Here is a 22,357-nt window from a genome sequence, read left to right on the forward strand (position 1 = left end):
GTTCAGACACGGACTTTTGTGGTCCAAATTAATAAAGGAGCACAAAATCCCCATAAAATCTATAGATTCAGTTCCAATTCTTATGAGGCTTCATTCATGCTCCTTCAGTCCCACAGAATTTCTACTCCCCTTACCATCCCATGAGAATTCTTACAATTAGCTCTAAAAACCACTGACTTCTCCCAGATCCTTGCAACTAAAAACATTCTTCAACTAAAAGAACAGACTAGAGGCTTACCTTTGGATATCACCAGTGCCATTACTTAAAGTATTCAAATTCATGATGTTTTCCAACTCTTTCAAAATATCCCGCTGTTTCTTAATGACATATTTCTTTCTTGATGATTAAAATTGCCCAAGATGTCTGTGGCTTACAGGTTAGATGATCTAAGGTCTGTTAAAATAGTAAATGATACAATAGCAGTTTGAGTCCTGATACTATTGGAGATTTTTCTTGTTTTTTGGTTTATCTGCATTTTTTAAATTATTGTATAACACACATGAATACTGGTATTCCAAAAAGCTATAATGTTTTACTATATTTCTTTCAAAAAGGTTTGGAAGCTGGAATCATGGTATGCACCTGTAGTCCTAGCTACTCGGGAGGCTGAGGCAAGAGGATTACTTGAGCCCAGGGTTCGAGGCCAGCCTGGGCAACATAGTGAAACCATCTCTAAAAAATATTTTTGTCTAATAACAATTTTAAAATAAAAAGGATTGAAAACAACAATGACAAAATGTTAAAAAGGTGTTCCGTAAGAAAGAAGTAATGATGAAACTATTAGATTATCTTCTCAAATGAAAAACAAATTATCAAAAGAGTAAAAAATTATTCTTGAAAACATAAAAAGAATATGCAGCGCCTATCTCTAGGGCATAAAATTCAGTCTGAAAGAAAGTGAAGTCCAGGGACATTTTTGGGTCCCCAAAGCCTTTTTCATAAATGAGACATCAAAGATGCCAAGGTACTCCCAACCAAAAGATCACATAACTTTCAAAGTCCTTCTCCCAAGCAATCAAAGAGGAAGAAGGGAAGTGAAGAGTATCTGTCACTTACTCTGGCCTACCTTTTGGAAACTTCTTCTACAGGAGATATTCAAAATTATACAGAGCCAAAGTAAGTTACTTTACCACAGTGTTAGGAGTCTCTGGGTAAACATTTTAAACAGAGAAATAACAATAATTAAGCCCAAATAGACACAAATACAAATATGCCAAAAGGGCCTCCTGGTGTCCCCAGTGGAAGTTCGGAATCCTAAGAGGACCATGAGCTTTGGACTCAGAAAGATCTGAATTAGGAATCTAATAAATATCTTACAAGTATGTGGCCTTTGGGCAAGTTACTTAAAACTCTTTGGGCCTGTTTCCTCAAGCATATAAAGGGAATAACTATATCAATCTCATATGTTTAAAATCCAGTAATATATTCAGCACATATTCAGTGCCCAGCCACCACCCATTTATATTACTAAACACAGAACTCTCTGAAAAAATATAATGATCCCTGATAAAGGAAGGGAGTGAGTGATACTTGGGGTGATTTGGTCTAGGGGAAAGCTGTAATAAATAATTGATAAGTGAAATTGAAGGTGTATGGAGATATCTAGACCTCAGGGAGATCAACGAAAGAAAAGGAACTCAAATAAGCAGACTGAGATAGAGACTGTATCTCAGCGCTGAGAACTGACTAACAGCTCGTACATATAGATCCAAAAGATCTTTACAACAGTGATTCACGTGGCTGATTGAACAGTCTGACCTAGGACAGAGGTTGGAATTTTGGCCAAGATGATGTGGGAATGGAGGATCCCATCTCTCTAGGGACCTGAAAGACCAGGTGGGAAATAGTGGTAGACAAATGAATCCACCAACATTCATCTACTGAGCACCTACTACAGCGTCAAGCACTATACTTGGTATTTTATACATAGAATTGTGATCCGTACAACACTACAATGTAAGGATTATCCCATTTTTCTACCAAGAAAACCAAGACTGAGATTAAAAGTAACTTGAGCTGGGTGCGGTGGCTCACGCCTGTAATCTCAGCGCTTTGGGAGGCGGAGGCAGGCAGATCACCTGAGGGTGGGAGTTCTAAACCAGCTTGACCAACATGGAGAAAACCCATCTCTACTAAAAATACAAAATTAGCCGGGCGTGGTAGCACATGCCTGTAATCCCAGCTACTCAGAAGGCTGAGGCGGGAGAATCACTTGAACCTGGGAGGCAGAGGTTGCAGTCAGCCAAGATGGCACCATTGCACTCCAGCCTGGGCAACAAGAGTGAAACTCCATCTCAAAAACAAACAAACAAACAAAAAAGTAGTAACTTGAAAAAGTCACAGACTTACAGAATCAAGATTCCAACTCATAACTCTCTGACACTAAAGTCCAAGTTCTTTCTACAAGGCCACTGATAACACATAAAGCTGAACTCTTAAGTTACCTTACCTGAGGGTTATTATCCTCACTTTTTAAGAAAACTCATCTGATTCAGAGGCTCAACTGTCTTGCCCATTCAGCTATTAAGTGGGGGGCACCAAGGAGTCTCTATCAAGCTCTTCAAATACTGTCCCAAAATCTTGTCACCTTATCACCATGCTCCTAAAGGTCAGACCCCAGGGAAACTTCCTTCAGAATGAAAGTAAGAGTTAGAACCTAAAAGGAATGGACCCTTCTGTATTTAAGAGTAATGTCCAAAGCACAAAAGCATGTACATGAAATATTCCTGTTTTGTTGAAAAGCTTAAATACACACACACACACACACACACACACAAGTGGCACAACAGGCATAAAAAGACCTCTATTTAACTCTTAGGAAAATAATTTCAGATAGTTAGGGCCCTAATCATGTTTTTGTATAATGGGCAGAAAAGTGTGGGAAGAAGAAGTTATCAAACTTTTAATAAAGTTGTTTCAATAAAGCTAATCATCATACTTCAGTGCATTATTTTGGCATCTAACATCTTTGTATCTGAATGGTCCTCTAGAGAGATAGCATCTTCCATAGCTCAGGAGCAAGTTTCATCTACTTCTAGCTCATTGATATATAACCAGTAGAATACAGCAAAGATGAAGGGATGCCATTCCTATGATTACATTACATAAGACTTTTATCTTAGCAGACTGAATGACAATCTCCTGCTGGCCTTAAAGAAGCAAAGTGTCAGGCCGGGCACAGTGGCTCACGCCTGTAATCCCAGCACTTAAGGAGACCGAGGTGGGTGGATCACGCGGTCAGCAGGAGTTCAAGACCAGCCTGGCTAAGATGGTGAAACCCCGTCTCTACTAAAAATAAAGAAAATTAGCCAGGCGTGGTGGCGAGCACCTGTAATCCCAGCTACTTGGGAGGGTGAGGTAGGAGAATCACTTGAACCCAGGAGGCGGAGATTGCAATGAGCCGAGATTGCGCCACTGCACTCCAGCCTGGGCTACAGAGTGAGACTCCATCTCAAAAAAAAAAAAAAAAAGCAAAGTGTCATGCTGTGAAATGCCTATGGAAGAGGCCACATGGCAAAGAACTGCAGGCAGCATCTTGAACCTAAGGTGAAAAAAAGTTGAGTAACAGACAGGTAAGACAGGAAAATGGGTTTCCACAGCAGCTCTGCCTATGTGTCTTTTATCAAGTCTTCTTATTTTTTTTTTAATTTACTTCATCTTCCTTGCTGATATCAGCTCCTGATAACATAGAGAACGAGGATTTACCTCTCTGTGTGTTCTAGGAAGACTAAATCAATGAAGGACCAAAGTTGATCTCGTCAGTGGCTCAATTTGAACTATGATAGGATTCCCATGCAATTGAGCATGGCAGAGAAGGTGCAGTAAAACCTCGTACCTCTTCTTCCACCAGGTGAAAAGGCAAGGAATGATGAGGACAGTCAAGTAGGGAGTTACAGTACAGTAATGAAAATGTCAATAGAATATGAAGCTAAGTTAAAGAACTGCAGTGCCCTTAAAGAATATTTATTTCTGGCTTTACTTGAAACTTCCCTGTGAAACTCCACAAAGTTAAAATACACAATTTGGCCAAACTATGTGAGTAATTAAAAATTCCTTATGACATGCAATCAAAATCAGCCTTTCTCTTCTTCAATATTTAACTATAAATATTACTTTCCATTTGAAAATATTCAATTGATCATTATTTGTGAACAAACTGTATGACACAAAGTCATTCCCTGCTGTCATCATTCCAACTGTCACAAAAGTCCCTTCTCCAGGCATTGTACTAAAAACTTTCTACATACTGTTTCATTTCACTTTACACCAACCCCAAGGGGAAGATAATGCTAATATTCATACTTTATACATGAGGAAACCAGGGCTTACAGATATTCAATCACTTGCCCAAAGTCACATCTCTCACATCTCTAGTGACAGGGTAAGGATTTATACCCAAGTTAGCTGACTACAGAGCTCTGCTGTGTGCCTTGCTATTGGCCCTCAAGACACACTTCATCCCATCCAGGGAAGCATGTAAGACCTCACTTGTCAGGGAAGCATTTCTGCTCTTTGCTAGAGATTTCTTAAAAATATCATTTTTCCCCATATCCAAACTGACAAGTCATGGTCTTCTCAACAAAAGATTACTCAGACCTTCAGTCGATTCTCAATCCAAATAGCACCTTCACAGGTCTGGACTAAAACCAGGCCATCCTGTAGGAGTGATAGATAAAGAAAGGCAAGGTTCAAATCAGCTTTTTATGTTAATGTATTAATAACCTTTTTTTGATAGTGGAATTGAACTAATCTCACCATTCCTACTAAAATAGATGATGGGATATTATGTATATCATTCATCAACGAGAAGCATTTTTTAAAATAGATTAAAGGGTAATTGAGGCCAAGGGATCAGTGATCCGGACATCCTGAGAGGAGGTGCTAGCCAGAAAGGCGAATCTACTTGAGATTTCGGAGCCAATACTGGTAAAAAATTTTTCTACCTCACATTTGAGTCCTTCAGTTGGTCATCCCAAATGTACTCATCTTTTAGTGTGTCTGCTCAGATCAGAGGAAAAATGAGGGATGGGTGGATGAAAAGATAGAAACTCCTATTACTGAGCCACTTACTATATGCCAGATAACTGAGATCAGCATTCCTTATTTCATTTAATCCCTTCACCTCTATAAGATTATTATGCACATTTCACAGATAAGAAAACTGAGGCTTGGAGATGTTGAGTAATTTGTGTAAAAATATTCAGCCTGAGACCGGGCGCGGTGGCTCACGCCTGTCATCCCAGCACCTTTGGGAGGCCGAGACGGGCGGATCACGAGGTCAGGAGATCGAGACCCTCCTGGCTAACACGGCGAAACCCCGTCTCTACTAAAAATACAAAAAATTAGCCGAGCATGGTGGCGGGCGCCTGTAGTCCCAGCTACTCGGGAGACTGAGGCAGGAGCATGGCGTGAACCCGGGAGGCGGAGCTTGCATTGAGCTCCGATCCCGCCACTGCACTCCAGCCTGGGGGACAGAGCGACACTCCGTCTCAAAAAAAAAAAAAAAAAAAAAAAAAAAAAAATTCAGCCAGAGAATGAGAATTCAAATCCACATCCGGCTAAGTCCATCCTGTTTCACTATGCAGTGCTGTCTTCATTAGTAACCACACCTGTGTTGGAAGTGTTTCTCAGTATAGTTACATAATGAACCTTTAAAGGGAAAGTTTGGTTCTTAACATCAAAACAAGACCAAGACCAAGGGACTGAGACAACCAAAACGTTTTAGAATCAAATGAGACTTTAGAGACTAAGTCCATCCTCCTTATCTGACAGATAAGGAACCTAACGCCTAGGAAGGTTAGGTGATTTGCCTGCGGGGACGCAGCTCATAAATGGCTGAGCCAAGACTAACACAGAACGCTACAAACTAAGACTATGCCCTTCATCTTTCCTCTTAGCAGGCTGCACCGCCTTTGTTTCCTCTGCATTTTATGAAAAACCATGTTCATCTTCTGCTCTACCATTGTTTTGTTGAGAGTAGGCACTAGCTGTTAAACAAAACAAGTGACAAAAGCGTATGTTCTTTTCTCCAATATTATGAAAACCATAAAACATCGGTATGTCATGTATTCAAAAGGGCTGGACACCAACTCTTTCTAATAAAATAAAGACGTATTTATCTTATTTACATAAAATGTATACATGAAATATGTATTTTCCTAGGATCAATATCATAATGGAATAAAAAAATTCAAAAAGCTCCATTTCTGCAGAAAATTTACAGCTTCGGGAAAACGCACAGCCGACTCAGATTCCAAGTCTCTCAGACTCTGAGAATTGGAGGATAGGCAGAAGCTGCAGGTGACAGTCTAGCACAACTCATTCTCGTCTATCAAACATTTGTAGCGTGTCTAGCGTGTGGCCGGCATTTAAAAAGGGGAGGGGGGCAGAAAGACGTGGTACCTATCCTCGAGGGGATTACTGATTCTCGGGAAGGAAAGCGCTCCGCAGCAGTAAACCTAAGAAGCTCCAAGTCTCGATCCTCTGCCTCCCCTCTGGTCCCTATCCGGCGCTCTGGTACAGCGGCAGCGATATCTGGCTAGGATGCTCCACGGAGATCTTCCCCCAGGTGGGCGGAGAGACCCAGCCCAAGGAGCTGGAGGCGTACCCCAAAGGCGACGCCGAAAGTCCCAGGGCCGCCCCAACCTCACTCAGGGGCCCCTACAACCCTCTCAACATCTCCCTCCCAGGTCGTCCGCCTCGAAGCCCCCACACCGTGCGGTTACCTCAGGGGCTCGCGTGATCCATGCTGCACACCCAAGACCCCAAGAGCCGCTCGAAGTCTCAGGGGTAGAAGGAGGCTCAGGCAGCCCACGGGGATAAGAGCAAAAACTGTAGGAACACGACGGACTCTAGGACCCGGGAGGAGGGGGACAAAGAGCAAAGGGGTACAAGAGGGGACGAGCCCCCGGGAGGTGAAGTTTACAACTGCCACTTCCGGAGCTGAAAACACTGGGCTTCTCTCGCAGACCTTCCTAGACTTTCACAGGTCAACCCAACTCAAGCCTGGCCCCACTTCTTCCTCCCGCCTCCCGCAGCCCTCAGCCTGCAGCTCCGGGATACGTACTCCGAGAACCCTGGCTCGGATTGGAAGAGCCCGCCCGCCAAGCAGCGCGCCTTCGCTGAGGGACGAACGGGCGCATGCGCTGTTGCTGGGGAGCGGCGGGCTCGCGACCCCACGCGCTCCGGCTCCAGGAACTCCGCGTCCCCGCGCGAGGGTGCGCACTGCCCACGCGCTGCTGTGGCTTTTCAGCGTGACGTGCACGCTTTCCTGTCTCAGTCGCCAGAGCCGAGTGGAAATGCAGATTTCTCGCTTCTAACCCCTTTTCCCTGCCTGCTGAATAAAAACCTAAGAGATCGGATACCAGATCCTGCTTTTTGAAACTGGTTCTTCTGCCCATCTTTAGAGCTACAGCAACGGTGGGCTGGTCCCGGGGCCTGAGCAGAAATTCTCTGGGCTCAGGTTCTGCCCAGCTGCCTGGTTTACCTCTGTCTGGACAGCTGTCTGCCTGCACAGGGCTTCGTGTCTCCTCCCGTCCCCCTTGTATCCCAGCTTGGGGTGGTGTGCAGGATCGGAAGAATGCATTGATGCTGTTGCAGCGCGTTTCATTATCAACATTACATAACCAGGCACATCGTGGAAAACGCCTCGGAGCCTTAGCATGTGTGTTCCCTATCTCTTTCCTCGCTTCTCTCGCTTTCTCTCTCTCTCACACACACACACACACGTACGAACGCACGCACCGTCCTCTTACTGATAATTTATACTTTGATTTCTCCCGGTGGCTGCTTCATAATCAGCTGCCGCCTAAGGGAGATTGGAAAACCAAATCCTCTTTTGTTCCTTAACTTTTGAAAGCCTGTTCCCCCAGAAAACAATGCAAATTGGCGGGATTTGATTAAAGATTTTATCTTCACCACCACCACCTCTGCACAAAAATGTGTTTAATGCAAAACGAGCCTTGTATACTAAACTGGTTCCTTGTTTATTGTAATCAACCTGAAACCAGGTGTAGGAGCCGTCTTTTCTCCTCTCTCCCTTGGGAGAGCCAACGGTCATAAATGCAAACACAAATTGAGATTAAAACCTCCTTGATTCTTGCAGCACTGAAACCTTAATTGGTTTGATATTAGTCATTTAGATCTAAACCGGAGGCCTGTCCCTGATTCTTTTTTCTAGAGTCATAAAGAGGATAATTGCTCCAAAGGAAATAAAGGGAAAAAGCCCGCTCTAACGTTTAGAAATGAAATGGAAAATTACAACAGACTAATGAGATTAGAACTTTTATGTTACAAGCTTTAAATAATATTTTTAAATTTTCTTTTTTTTCTTTCTCTCTTTGGTCTTTTTTTTTGATTTTTTTTTGAAACAGGGTTGTGCACTGTTGCCCAGGCTGGAGTACAGTGGCACAATCACGCCTCACTGCAGCCTCGACCTCCAAGGCTCAAGCCATCCTCCTGCCTCAGCCTCCTGAGTAGCTGGAGCTACTTAAAATTTTATTTGTGTTGGCAGGGCGCGGTGGCTCACACCTGTAATCCCAGCACTTTGGGAGGCTGAGGTGGGCGGATCACGAGGTCAGGAGACCGAGACCATCCTGGCTAACACGGTGAAACCCCGTCTCTACTAAAAATACAAAAAATTAGACGGGCGTGGTGGCGGGCGCCTGTAGTCCCAGCTACTCGGGAGACTGAGGCAGGGGAATGGCATGAACCCGGGAGGCAGAGCTTGCAGTGAGCCGAGATTGTGCCACTGCATTCCAGCCTGGGTGACTGGGCGAGACTCCATCTCAAAAAAAAAAAATTATTTGTGTTTTAACAAAATCACAAAAATGACTATTGTATGGCAAGAATAAATGCTGTGTACTATATTGTATGTTTTTGAAATGAAAAATGGATGTGATGTGAAGACTTGCATTTTCATTTATTTGCTCACTCAGCATTTATAGAATACAGACTGTGTACCCAACATGGAGCTAGGTGATAGAAATACAGGGGAATGTTGATGTCAACCCTGAGCACCCAAAAATTATTCATAGAAAAGAACTTTGAGTTTAGTTTGAGAAGACAGTTAAAGATTTAAGAAGCTAACAGGGAACTAGAAGGAAGACCCAGAAGCTGCAAACACGAGCACAAGAACCAGCACGAGGCATTTGAAAAGCTGGAAAAAGCTGTGTGTGCAAAGGAGGTGTGAGCGATGAGACTAGAGAAATATGCAGAACCCAGATCACAGAGGAATTTCTACATCATACTTAGGAGTTTATCAAGCAATGAAGCTAATGAAGAGTTTTAAGCAGAAAAAAATATAATAATTACACAATAAATCAGACCATTTCAAAATGTGTGGAGATTTTCTGTTTTTCCAGTAGATATAAGGTCAGTTCTCTGTCGTCCTTTGTTTGCTTAACATGCTACTCCTACTTGAGAAAAGCTATATAAAGAGATTGTTCTCCTACCAGCCTATCTTTTGGCCTCAACATCACTTCATTCTACCTTCTTTCTACCAATCCTTTTGAGATACGATTAGATTTATTCATTCCCACCACTCTACCAAGAACTTCCAAAGTCAGTAGTGACCTCATTGCCAAATCTCAGACCCCTTGACTTTGCTCACATATGTTGATCCTCAGATGCCTCTCCAGCATAGGTGAGACTCTATACTCCATAGTTTCTCCAACTCTCTGAACTTTCTGCTGCTGCTCAGGAAACCGTTCTTTCCTTCCTGCCCCTCAAAGTGATATTTTCTCAGTTTCTGCCCTCAACCGTCCCATCATTTGCACCAGGTAAGCATCCTCAGTGATGTCATCCATTCCTGCAAGTATGAACCCCATATCCCCAATATTCAACTCTTCATATCCATCTCTGACCTGTCCTGAGCTCTAGTTTTGAATTTTTAACTCCTGTTTGAACAGTGCCGCTCTGATTTCTGGCAATACTTAATTTAATATAATTAAATTTTAATTATCTTTCTAGCTTCTCCTGGGAATCCTCTAAACTACTCTTCCACCTGTTTATAAAACTTCTAAGGCAAGAAAAGCCCTAAAAATGTTTTTTAAAGTCTTTCTCTCTCAAGTTCTCACTTCCTGCACGCAGGATTCCTACTTTTTCTCTAAACCTCATGTCTTCTTTCTGTGCCTACTTAGTACTAAGCAACTTCATTTGTCTGTTTCCTTATTGCTTCCTATTGAGACATTTGTAATCAGGACCTTCCTTGTGGCCCAATGCAAGTCGCTCACCTTCCCCTTCTGTGCAAATTCTCGACATTTTTAGAAGTTGACCATTAACATCTAGGGCATTTTGAAACTGGCATATATAAGAAGAGAGGATCAAAAAAATAGAACAAAATCAAAAGCAGGCCTAAGAACACGTGTATCTTTATAAAACTAGGGAAGTGTAATAAACTGATTGTACGTATGTGAGCTTCAGAGTTTCAAAGCACCAGATAAGCCACATTCTTTTGACCCTTCTGTAACCTCCCCTAGTAGGTTTAAACACCGGGGTTTGATTATTTTTTTTAATTATACTTTAAGTTCTGGGGTACATGTGCAGAACATGCAGGTTTGTTACATAGCTATACATGTGCCATGGTAGTTTGCTGCACCCATCAACCCGTCATCTACATAGGTATTTTTCCTAATGCTGTCCCTCTCGCCGCGGGACTACAGGCGCCCGCCACCACGCCTGGCTAATTTGTTGTATTTTTAGTAGAGACGGGGTTTCACCGTGGTCTCGATCTCCTGACCTCGTGATCCACTCGCCTCCACCTCCCAAAGTGTTGGGATTACAGGCCTGAGCCACCGCGCCCGGCCCCCCCAGGTTCCTGATTATCATGCTGCCTTGATATCAATTCGTAGAACTGAAAGGCCTTGCCATAATTGTTGCTCTCGGTGGCTCTGGTCCTATGCTCCTTCTATATGCTAAAACGGAAATAATCCTTCTAAAGCATAAATCTAATTATGTTACTATACTGATTATTTCTTTTGGTGGCTCCTCAATTGCTGCCCGGATAAAACCCAAATTTTCTGCTATCAATCAAGGACTCTAATCTCCCTACCCGCCTTTCCAGCCTTGCTTTCTCTGATCTCGCAATAAATCTTCCTTCTCATTCTTACATTAGCAATAGAAAACACAAAATGTTTGGGAATAAATGTAATGAGGTAGGCATGGGCTTGTATTAAAAGTATTAAGATACATAGGTTAATATACAATATTTAAATCCAGATATTATTTTGTGTTTGTTTTTTAAATTTATATACTTTTTATTTTGAGAGACGGGGTTTCATTATGTTGCCTAGGCTGATCTCAAGTGATCCGCCCACCTTGGCCTCCCAAAGTGCTGGGATTATAGGCGTGAACCACCATTCTTAGCCAAATAATATTATTAAACATATAATATGTGCCAAGCACTATACTAAGCAGTTTCACATTTGCTATGGTTTGAATGTGTCCCCCAAATTACAATGACTTCTAATTCTAAGTGTTAAAGTGAAAGGAAGACACACTTCTCCCACTTTAAATCAAAAGCTAGAAATGATTAAGCTTAGTGAGGAAGGCATGTGAAAATCCAAGACAGGCTGAAAGTTAGGCCTCTTGCGCCAAATGGTAGCCAAGGTGTTAAAATGCAAAGGAAAAGTTCTTGAAGGAAATTAGGCCAGGTGCGGTGGCTCAAGCCGGTAATCCCAGCACTTTGGTACGCTGAGGCAGGAGAATGCCAGCACTTTGGGAGGCTAAAATGGAAGGCAAGGAGTTTGAGTCTAGCCTTGGTGACAGGGCGAGACTCCAGTGAACACACAAATTATAAGAACGTGAAACAGTCTCATTAGTGATATGAAGAAAGTTGCAATGTCTAGGTAGAAGATCAAACCAGCAACACTCCCTGAATTAGGCCAAAGCTTAATTCAGAGTAAGACCCAAACTCTTAAATTCTGCGAAGGCTGAGAGAGGTGAAGAAGCTGCAGAAGAAAAGTTGGAAGCTAGCAGAGATTGGTTCATGAGTTTTAAAGAAAGAAGGCTTCTTTGTAACATTCAAGTGCAAAGTAAACCAACAAGTGCTGATATAGAAGCTGCAACAAGTTATACAGAAGATATAGCTAAGATCATTGATGAAGATGACTACGCTAAACAACAGATTTCCAATGTACAGAAAACAGCCTTCTATCGGAAGATGATCCCTACAGAGGTGAAGTGAATGCCTGGCTTCAGAGATTACAAGAACAGGCTGACTCTTGTTAGGGACCAATGCAGCTGGTAATTTAAGTTAAAGCCAATGCTTATTTACCATTCCAAAAATCCTAGCACCCTGAAAAATTAGGCTAATCTGGTCAGGTGCAGTGGCTTACACCTGTAATCCCAGCACTTTGGGAGGCCGAGGCAGGTGGATCACCTGAGGTCAGGAGTTCGAGACCAGCTTGACCAACATAGAGAAACCCCATCTCTACTAAAAATACAAATTTAGCCAGGCGTGGTGGTGCATGCATGTAATCCCAGATACTCGGGAGGCTGAGGCATGAGAATCACTTGAACCTGGGAGACGGAGGTGGCAGTGAGCAAAGATCGCACCATTGCACTCCAGCTGAGCCACAGGAGTGAAACTCCGTCTCAAAAAAAAAAAAAAGAAACAAAGAAAAAGTATGCTAATCTATTCTGCCTGTGCTGTATTAATGAAACAACAAAACCTGGATGACAGTACATCTCTTATGGCATGTTTACAGAGTACTTTAAGCCTACTGTAGAGACCTACTGCTCAGAAAAAAAGATTACTTTCAAAATATTATTGTTCATTGACCGTTCACTTGGTCAATCAAGAGCTCTGACAGCTATGTACCAGGAGATTGATACTGCTTTCATGTCTGCTAACACAACATCCACTCTGTAGCCCATGGATCAGTGAAGATTTTTACTTTCTTTTTTTTTTTTTTTTTTGGAGACGGAGTCTCGCTCTTCTGCCCAGGCTGGAGTGAAGGAGCGTGATCTCACTGCAACCTCCATCCTCGGGTTCAAATGACTCTCCTGCCTCAGCCTGCCGAGTAGCTGGGATTATGGGTGCACACCACCATGCCCGACTGGTTTTTGTATTTTTAGTAGAGACGGGGTTCTGCTATATTGGCCAGGTTGGTCTCGAACTCCTGACGTCAGGTGATCCACCTGCCTCGGCCTCCCAAAGGAGAATTACAGGCATGAGCCACTGTGCCCAGCTGAATTTTGACTTTCAAGTCTTATTATTTAAGAAATCTATTTCGGCCAGGAGCGGTGGCTCATGCCTGTAATCTCAACACTTTGGGAGGCCAAGGTGGGTGGATCACTTGAGGTCAGGAGTTTGAGACCATCCTGGCCAACATGGTGAAACCCCATCTCTACCAAAAATACAAAAAGTAGCTGGGCATGGTGGCGCATGCCTATAATCCCAGCTCCTCAGGATGCTGAGGCAGGAGAATCGCTTGAACCTGGGAGGTGGAGGTGTCACTGAGCCAAGATCGTGCCACTGTACTCCAGCCTGGTAAACAGAATGAGACTCCACCTCAAAAAAAAAAAAGAGAGAGAGAGGCCGGGAGCAGTGGCTCACACCTGTAATCCCAGCACTTTGGGAGGCCGAGGCAGGCAGATCATGAGGTCTGGAGATCGAGACCATCCTGGCTAACACAGGGAAACCCCATCTCTACTAAAAATACAGAAAATTAGCCGGACATGGTGGTGGGCCCCTGTAGTCCCAGCTACTCCAGAGGCTGAGGCAAGAGAATAGCATGAACCCAGGAGGCAGAGCTTGCAGTGAGCCAAGATGGCACCACTGCACTCCAGCCTGGGCAACGGAGGGAGACTCCATCTCAAAAAATAAAAATAAATTAATCAATTAAGGAAAAGAAAAGAAATTTCATAAGACTATGCTGCCATAGATAGTGATTCTTCTGATGAATCGGGGCAAAGTAAATTGAAAACTTGCTGGAAAATTTCATCATTCTAGATGCCAGTGAGAACATTTGTGATTCATGGGAGGAGGTCAAAAATGTCAGCTTTTTTTTTTTTTTTTTTTTTTGAGAGATAGAGTCTTGAGGCAGGGGCAGGTGGATCACTTGAGGTCAGGAGTTTAAGACCAGCCTGGCCAACAAGGTAAAACCCTGTCTCTACTAAAAATAGAAAAATTAGCCCGCAGTTGTGGTGCATGCCTGTAGTCCCAGCTACTTGGGAGGCTGAGGCAAGAGAATGGCTTGATCCTGGGAAGTGGAGGTTGCAGTGAGCCAAGATTATGACATTGCACTCCAGCCTGGGCAACAGAGGGAGACCCTGTCTCAAAAAAAAAAAAAAAAAAAAAATTGGTGAGAGAGAGAGAGAAAGTCTTGCTTTGTGGCCCAGGCTAGAGTGCAGTGGTGGTGTGATCATGGCTCACTGCAGCCTAAAACTCCTGCAGTCAAGCAATCCTCCTTCCTAAGCCTCCTCAGTTGCTAGGATTACAGGAACAAACCACACTACCACACCTGCATAATTGTTTTTTAAGTTTTTTTAGAGACAAATGCTCATGTATTGCCCAGGCTGGTCTCAAACTCCTGGGCTCAAATGATCCTCTCACCTCATTGTACCAAAATGCTGAAATTACAGGCATGAGTCACTGCACCCAGCTAAAATGTCAACAACATTAACAGGAGTTTGAAAAAAGTTGATTCCAACCGTCATAGATGACTTTCAGAGGTTTAATTCTTCAGTTGAGGAAATCACTGCAGAGGTGGTAGAAATAGCAAGAGGACTAGAAATAGAAGTGATGCCTGAAAATGTGACTGAATTGTTGCAGTCTCATCATAAAACTTAAACAAATGAGGAGCTGCTTCTTATGAATAAGCAAAGAAGGTAGCTTCCTTTGTTTTTCTTTTTTTTTTAATTTTATTTTACGTTAGGTTCAGGGATACATGTACAGAACGTGCAGGTTTGTTACATAGGTAAACATGTGCCATGGTGGTTTGCTGCATCTGTCAACTCATCACCTACGTATTAAGCCCCACATACATTAGCTATTTGTCCTGATGCTCTCCCTGACCCCTGACCCCTGCTCCCCAACAGGTCCCCGTGTGTGTTGTTCCCCTCCCTGTGTCCATGTGTTATCATCGTTCAGCTCCCACTTATAAGTGGGAACATGTGGTGTTTGCTTTTTGGTCCTTGTGATAGTTTGCTGAGGATGATGGCTTCCAGCTTCATCCACGTTCCCGCAAAGGACATGATCTCATTCCTTTTTATGGCTGCGTAGTATTCCATGGTGTATATGTGCCACATTTTCTTTATTCAGTCCATCATTGATGGGTATTAGGGTTGATTCCCTGTCTTTGCTATTGTGAGTAGTGCTGCAATAAACGTACCTGTGCCTGTATCTTTATAATGGAATGATTAATATTCCTTTGGGTATATACCCAGTAATGGGATTGCTGAGTCAAATGGTATTTCTGGTTCTAGATCCCTCAGGAATCGCCACACTGTCTTCCACAGTGGTTGAACTAATTTACATTCCCACCAAGAGTGTAAAAACATTCCTATTTCTCCGCATCTTCACCAGCATCTGTTGTTTCTTGACTTTGTAATAATTGCCATTCTGACTGGCATGAGGTGGTATCTCATTGTGGTTTTGATTTGTATTTCTCTAACGATCAGCGCTGCTGAGCTTTTTTCATGTTTGTTGGCTGCATAAATGTCTTCTTCTGAGAAGTGTCTGTTCCTGTTCTTTGCCCACTTTTTGGTGGGGTTATTTGTTTTTTTTTCTTGTAATTCTAAGTTCCTTGTAGATTCTGGATGTTAGACTTTTGTCACTTGGGTAGATTGGGAAAAGTTTCTCCCATTCTGTAGGTTGCCTGTTTGCCCTGATGATAGTTTCTTTCCCTGTGCAGAAGCTCTTTAGTTTAATTAGATCCCATTTGTCAAAACATGTGGAACACTTCACAAATTTTCATGACATCCTTGCTCAGGCGCCATGCTAATCTTCTCTATATTGTTCCAATTTGAGTATATATGCTGCTGAAACAAGTACAGAAAGTGGTTTCTTGAGATGAAATCTGCTCCTGGTGAAGATGCTGTGAACATTGTTGAAATGACAAGAATTTATTATTTATTTATTTATTTAATTTTATTTTTGAGATAGGGTCTCAAAGCACTGCCCAGGCTGGAATGCAGTGGCACGATCACTGCTCACCGCAGCCTTGTCCTCCCAGGCTCAAGCAATCCTCCCACCTCAGCCTCCCAAGTAGCTGGTACTACAGGTGTGCACCACCGCACCTGGTTAATTTTTTGCATTTTTTGTAGAGACAGAGTCTCGCTTTGTCACCCAGTCCGAAGTGCAATGGCATGCTCACAGCTCACTGCAGCTTCAACCTCTTGAGCTTCAGCAATCCTCCCACCTCAGCCTCCTTAGTAGCTGGTACTGCAGGCTTGTGCCACTACATCCAGGTATATTTTTGTATTTTTTGTAAAGATGGGGTTTTACCATGTTACCCAGGCTTATCTCAAACTCCTGGGCTCAAGCGATCCTCCTGCCTCAGCCTCCCAAAATGTCGGGATTACAGGCATGAGCCACTGCCAGATCCCTTTTGCATACTTTATAGACTACAGAGTAGTGTGAACATAACTTTTATAGGCATTGGGAAGCCAAAATATTAGTGTGACTGACTGTATTGCAATGTTTGCTTTACTATGGTGGTCTGGAGCTCAACCTGCAAAGTCTCCAAGGTATACCTGTGTATGACATTCTGGAAAATCAAACTAGGAAGAAAGTAAGAAGATCAGTAGTTGCCAAGAGTTGGTAGGTGAATGGATGAATAGACAGAGCACAATTTTTATGCCAGTGAAGCTGCTCTGTATGCTGTTATAATGGCGGATTATAAATTCGTCTAAAACCATGAATATACAACACCAAGAGTGAACCCTAATGTAAACTACAGACTTTGGGTGATTATGATAATGATGTTTCATGGATTGCAACAAATGTAGCACTCTGGTGGAAGATGTTGAAAATGGGGGAAGTTAGGCCAGGCGCGGTGGCTCAAGCCTGTAATCCCAGCACTTTGGGAGGCCGAGACGCGCGGATCACGAGGTCAGGAGATCGAGACCATCCTGGCGGTCAGGAGGTCGAGACCATCCTGGCTAACACGGTGAAACCCCGTCTCTACTAAAAATACAAAAAACTAGCCGGGCGAGGTGGCGGGCGCCTGTAGTCCCAGCTACTCCGGAGGCTGAGGCAGGAGAATGGCGTAAACCCGGGAGGGGGAGTTTGCAGTGAGCTGAGATCCGGCCACTGCACTCCAGCCCAGGCGACAGAGCAAGACTCCGTCTCAAAAAAAAAAAAAGAAAGAAAATGGGGGAAGTTGAGCATGTGTGGGGGAAGGATGTATATGGGAAATCTCAGTGCTTTCTTTTTAATTCTGCTGTGAACCTAAAACTGCTCCTAAAGTCTCTTAAAAAATAAATAAAAATACATATACTTAAAAATATATAAAGTATCCTCAAAGTCCAACCTCTCTACTCCAGATCTAAACACATTTAAGAATGTGTTATATTTCTTTATAGATATTTCGATGTATAAATAAATACCTAATTTTTGGCCAGGCATGGTGGCTCATGCTTGTAATCCAGCACTTTGGGAGGCCGAGCTATGTGGATATCTTGAGGCCAGGAGTCCCAGACCAGCCTGGCCAACATGAAGAAACCCTGTCTCTACTAAAAATGCAAAAGTTAACTGGGTGTGGTAGCGCACGCCTGTAATCCCAGCTTCTGGGGAGGCTGAGGCACAACAATGGTTTGAACCTGGGAGGCAGAAGCTGCAGTGAGCCAAGATCACACCACTACACTCCAGCCTGGGTCACAAGAGCAAGACTCTGTCTCAAAACAAAAACAAAAACCTACTTCTGTTTTTTATAGATAAGGGGTCTCACTATGTTACCCAAGCTGGCCTCAAACTCCTGGCCTCAAGTGATTCTCCCGCCTCAGCCTCCCAAGTGGCTGGGACTACAGGTGTGAACCACCACACCCAGCTATATTTTTAAAGTAATGAACATTTATTTATTGTTATATTTATTCACATGTACACACATACACATTAGTAGCAGACACTGGTAGTTGCTTATCCATTCCCTACCCCACCCTTGCTGATAAACCCTGATTTGTTTATCAAAACAGTTAACAGCAGTTATAGGTACGACACCAGAAGATGCATGTTCGACTCATGGCTATCCTGTTTCCAGCTGCCAGCTACTGGCCCCCAGGCTCCCTTGTAACTAGGGTTGGCTATGTGAACAGTTCTGAACAATGAAATATAAGGGCACATTTACTGAGATATAAGAATAAAAAGAGCCTTGATCCTCGATGACATAATTAGTTGCTGACCCTTTCCTGAACTGCCTACTACCCCTGGTCTCCTTGCAGTAAGCGATAAATGGCCTTAGAGTTTAAGCCTGTGCTAGTCGTGTTTCCTGTTACTTGAAGCCAGTGGCATGCTAGTAAACCAGCTCCAGGGGAGGGAAAAAGTTCCCCTGACTTGTAGTCTTTGCTGACTTCCTTGATGTAAATACTTTAAATACTCTCACTATGGCCAATTTTAAACAACCAACATGAAGCTTGACTGTACCTGTGAAGAAATGTACACATTTGGCTCTCAAGAGCCCTGTGCTCTCTCAAGCAAATATGAACCAGCTCTGGCACATCACTGCTTGAAGCCAAACAAATGCTAACATATGCATTGTAATTCTATACTTTTTCTTTACTTAATAAGCATAGACATTTCTATGTCGATATGAAAAAAATATACCCTTTTATGGCTGCATTATAACCTATTTTATAAATGCCCATAATTTATCCAGTCATTTAGATGTTTATTAACTTATTCCTTTTATTTAAAAAATAAAACACTATCTGTCTATGTATATTTCACATATTTGTCTTTTTTTTTTTTTTTTTTTTTTAGATAGGGTCGCACTCTGTCACCAGGCTGGAGTGCAGTGGGGCAATCTCGACTCACTGCAACTTCCGCCTCCCAGGTTCAAGTGATTCTTCTCCCTCAGCCTCCTGAGTAGCTGGGACTACAGGCACATGCCACCACATCCAGCTAATTTTGGGGTTTTTTTGTATTTTTAGTAGAGATGGGGTTTCACCATGTTGGCCAGGATGGTCTCGATCTCTTGACCTTGTGATCTGCCTGCCTTGGCCTCCCAAAGTGCTGGGATTACAGGCGCGAGCCACCATGCCGAGCCATATTTGTCTTTTTAAAATGACAGTTAAAAATAAAAATAAAAATACAGTAAAGAGCTGGGCATGGTGGTTCATGCCTGTAATTCTAACACTTTGGGAAGCTGCGTAGGGGGGGATCACTTGAGCCTAGAAGTTCAAGACTAGCCTGGGCAAGATAATGAGATCCCAGCTCTACAAAAAATACAAAAATTAACCCGGCATGGTAGCACATGCCTGTAGTCCCAGCTATTCAGGAGAGTGAGTTGGGAAGATGGCTTGAACCAGGTTGAGGCTGCAATGAGCCGTGACAGAGCCACTGAACTTCACTGTGGGTGACAGAGTGACACCCTGTACCAAAAAAAAAAAAAGAAGAAGAAGAAGAAGAAGAAGAAGAAGAAGAAGAAACACTTTAAAACAATTCCCTTACTGTGCCCACCAACATTAGGCTACTGTATCATAAACTGTGCCCAATCCTAATCATATTCCTGACATTTCCTGAAAGTATTCAGCCCAAGCTCTAAAAGTCTACAAATAATTGGCTCTAATTTTCTATTTTGAGGCACCGTTAAGCCTCAGTCAAGGCGGTATACTTTCTTAATGCAGTAAATCTAGCACACCTAACTTGGCTTAATCGACAGTTTTTATAATGAGCTTTTGAGAAGTCACTATTTGACAACATATTTTAATTATTTAAACATACTACCAGGTTACCTTCCAGGAAGATTGTATCAACTTAAACAAATAATAACATTGGGTGAAAGTGTCCACTTCCTTCTGTACTAGATATTTTCTCAGCATCAAAACATTTCCAGTCTGATAGGCAAAAACTGATATATCGTTATTCTATTGTCCTTTTAATTTATATTTATCTGATTATTAATGAAATTTAGTAACATCTAGAAATGACACTTTTATGTAACTGGAAGCACAAAATCACTACTCCACCACCACTGCCATCATAAATTAGAGAAAATTGTACCAAGCCTAAGACGTTAGCTTATAACCTTACAATGACTAATTGAAATGCTCTAGCCGAGATTCACTAGGTAAGGTAACATCCTCTACATAAGCCTATTGTTAATAATTGACCCTATTTATTATTACTCCTCACGGGTCTAAACAGAGTATAATTTAAAAGCAAAAATTAAGGAGTAGGAGTGAGGGCAATGGTGGAAGAAAGACACTAAAATCAGTATGTATAACAATGTAATGACTCCAATATAAGTAGTGGTGTTCTTGCAAATTACGGGCAATATGAAAGTGTTTCTCTTCCTACTTACAAGTTTAGACTAGTTTTCTCCAGTATTTATCCTCAAGTGATTTATGTGTATATATTTCTAATCCAATAGTTACCTACCCAATAGACTTCCAAACAAAATTAAAAAGATATGTGCACTTATCTCTGGTGGGAAGATCTGAAAGATGTCCAAATTTGCTAATGGCCCGCATGGGACTGCAAGACAGGACTTCATCTCCTAAAGTTTACCTTAGACTTCCTTGTTGCTGCTCTGAGCCATTGTTCTTGAAGAAATGACCCAAATTTAAAGAACCATACTCCTGGAGAGGAGAATATCTCCTACAGTGAGACCATCCCTGGTGGTTAGAAGGTGGGATGTCCTGTCCAAAAAAGGAAGCACTATTGCTGAGACGAGGGTAGACCTAAGGACTGAAGAGAAAAGTTAAGAACCAAGTGAGTCTATAGAGGAGCCCTGGGCAGTATATAACTTCTTGGGAACCTTTGCTTCGAACTTTGCGAAAAGTTACATCTGGTCTCCAGTTTCACATGTTACTAACTCCTCTTAGAGCAACTAACAGCTTTCTAATTGGAGCTGTAGATGGCAGCGAGGACCAATTTATGAAGCAAGCTAAGCCTGCCTCATGTTACCTTCTTTTAGTCTATAGAAGCTTTTAGGAGTTGTCAGCATTGATGTAAGAGGAAATCACAGTTAATGTGTTTTAGATTGTAACCAGCGCAACCAAAGAAATGCAGAAGGATTGGGGATCACTGACAGAGAAGCAGTGGTCAAATTGGAAGCAACTATGAGAAAAATTCCTCTCCTTTTAAAATATATACTTGGTCTGGGCACGATGGCTCACACATGAAATCCTAGCACTCTGAGAGGCCAAGGAGGGCAAGAGTCCAAGAGTTCAAGACCAGAATGGCCAACATGGCAAAACCCCATCTCTACTAAAAATACAAATACTAGCTGGGTGTGGTGGTGCATGCCTGTAGTCCCAGCTACTTGAGAGGCTGAGGCAGGAGGATTGCTTTAGCCCTGGAGGCGGAGGTCGCGGTGAGCAATGACCATGCCACTGCATTCCAGTCCGGGTGATGAAGCCAGACCCTCTCTCAAAACAAAGACCCCCAACCAAAAAAACACATATACTTGAGAAGGTTGACCTTTCCTTTAAAGTGGAATGAAAGTTTAATAGATATATGTGTATGTGTTTCTGGATTTTCTATTCTGTTCAATGGATCTATCTATGTTCCAATATCGCACTATTTTAACTACAGTACCTTTGTAGTACTTTTTTCTTTCTTTTTTTTTTTTTTTTTTTGAGACAGGGTCTTCCTCTGTCATTCAGGCTGTAGTGCAGCAACACAATCTCAGCTTACTACAGCCTCGACCTCCCTGGCCTAAGCTATCCTCCCACCTCAGCCTCCTGAGCATCTGGGACTTCAGGCACAGGCCCCCAAGCCCAGCTAATTTTTGCATTTTTCAAGTAGAGACAGGGTTTCACCATATTGCCAAGGCTGGTCTCAAACTTCTGAGCTCAAGCAATCTGCCTGCCTCGGCTTCCCAAAGTGCTGACATTTCAAGCATGAAACACTGCACCCAACTGTAGTACCTTTTTTAACTGCTAAATTGTCTGTCCCTACTTTTTAAAAATGTTCTTGGCTATTCTAATGCATCCATTAATTCAGATTCATTCAGCAAATATTTACCCAACACCTACTATTTGCTAGATATTTTAGGTGCTGGGCGTAGAAAAGTGAAAAATACATACAAAAATATCTGCTCTCACATTGCTTGCATTTTAGTGAGGGGACACAAGTGATAACTGAAACCAACATAATCCTACAACCAAGGGGACAAACATGCTTTCATTCCCTGTGTTAAATAATATTGACGCCAAGCAAAAATAACTAGCCTATTTGCTCTAGAAAAT

The 22,357-nt window shown here is 42.6% G+C and overlaps 1 protein-coding gene and 1 non-coding gene across 2 annotated transcripts in view; both read right to left on the bottom strand.

Annotated features, from left to right (window-relative positions):
• CCDC171 (coiled-coil domain containing 171) overlaps positions 1-7,035 on the bottom strand; it is a 288,764-nt gene extending 281,729 nt beyond the window's left edge. The window contains exons 1-2 of the mRNA XM_026453886.1: positions 6,727-7,035; positions 239-394 (exon numbers count right to left, since the gene is read on the bottom strand). Of these exons, the coding sequence (XP_026309671.1) occupies positions 239-282 (44 nt within the window). The 5' untranslated portion in view covers positions 283-394; positions 6,727-7,035. The remainder of the gene's footprint in view (positions 1-238; positions 395-6,726) is intronic.
• Positions 7,036-15,891: 8,856 nt separating this feature from the next.
• Positions 15,892-15,994, bottom strand: LOC111530925. The gene has a single exon (XR_002728057.1). It is a non-coding gene; the product is annotated as a U6 spliceosomal RNA (small nuclear RNA).
• Between the last annotated feature and the right edge of the window lie 6,363 nt (positions 15,995-22,357).

The sequence above is a fragment of the Piliocolobus tephrosceles genome, chromosome 14, assembly GCF_002776525.5.
Source record: "Piliocolobus tephrosceles isolate RC106 chromosome 14, ASM277652v3, whole genome shotgun sequence".
NCBI lineage: Eukaryota > Metazoa > Chordata > Mammalia > Primates > Cercopithecidae > Piliocolobus > Piliocolobus tephrosceles.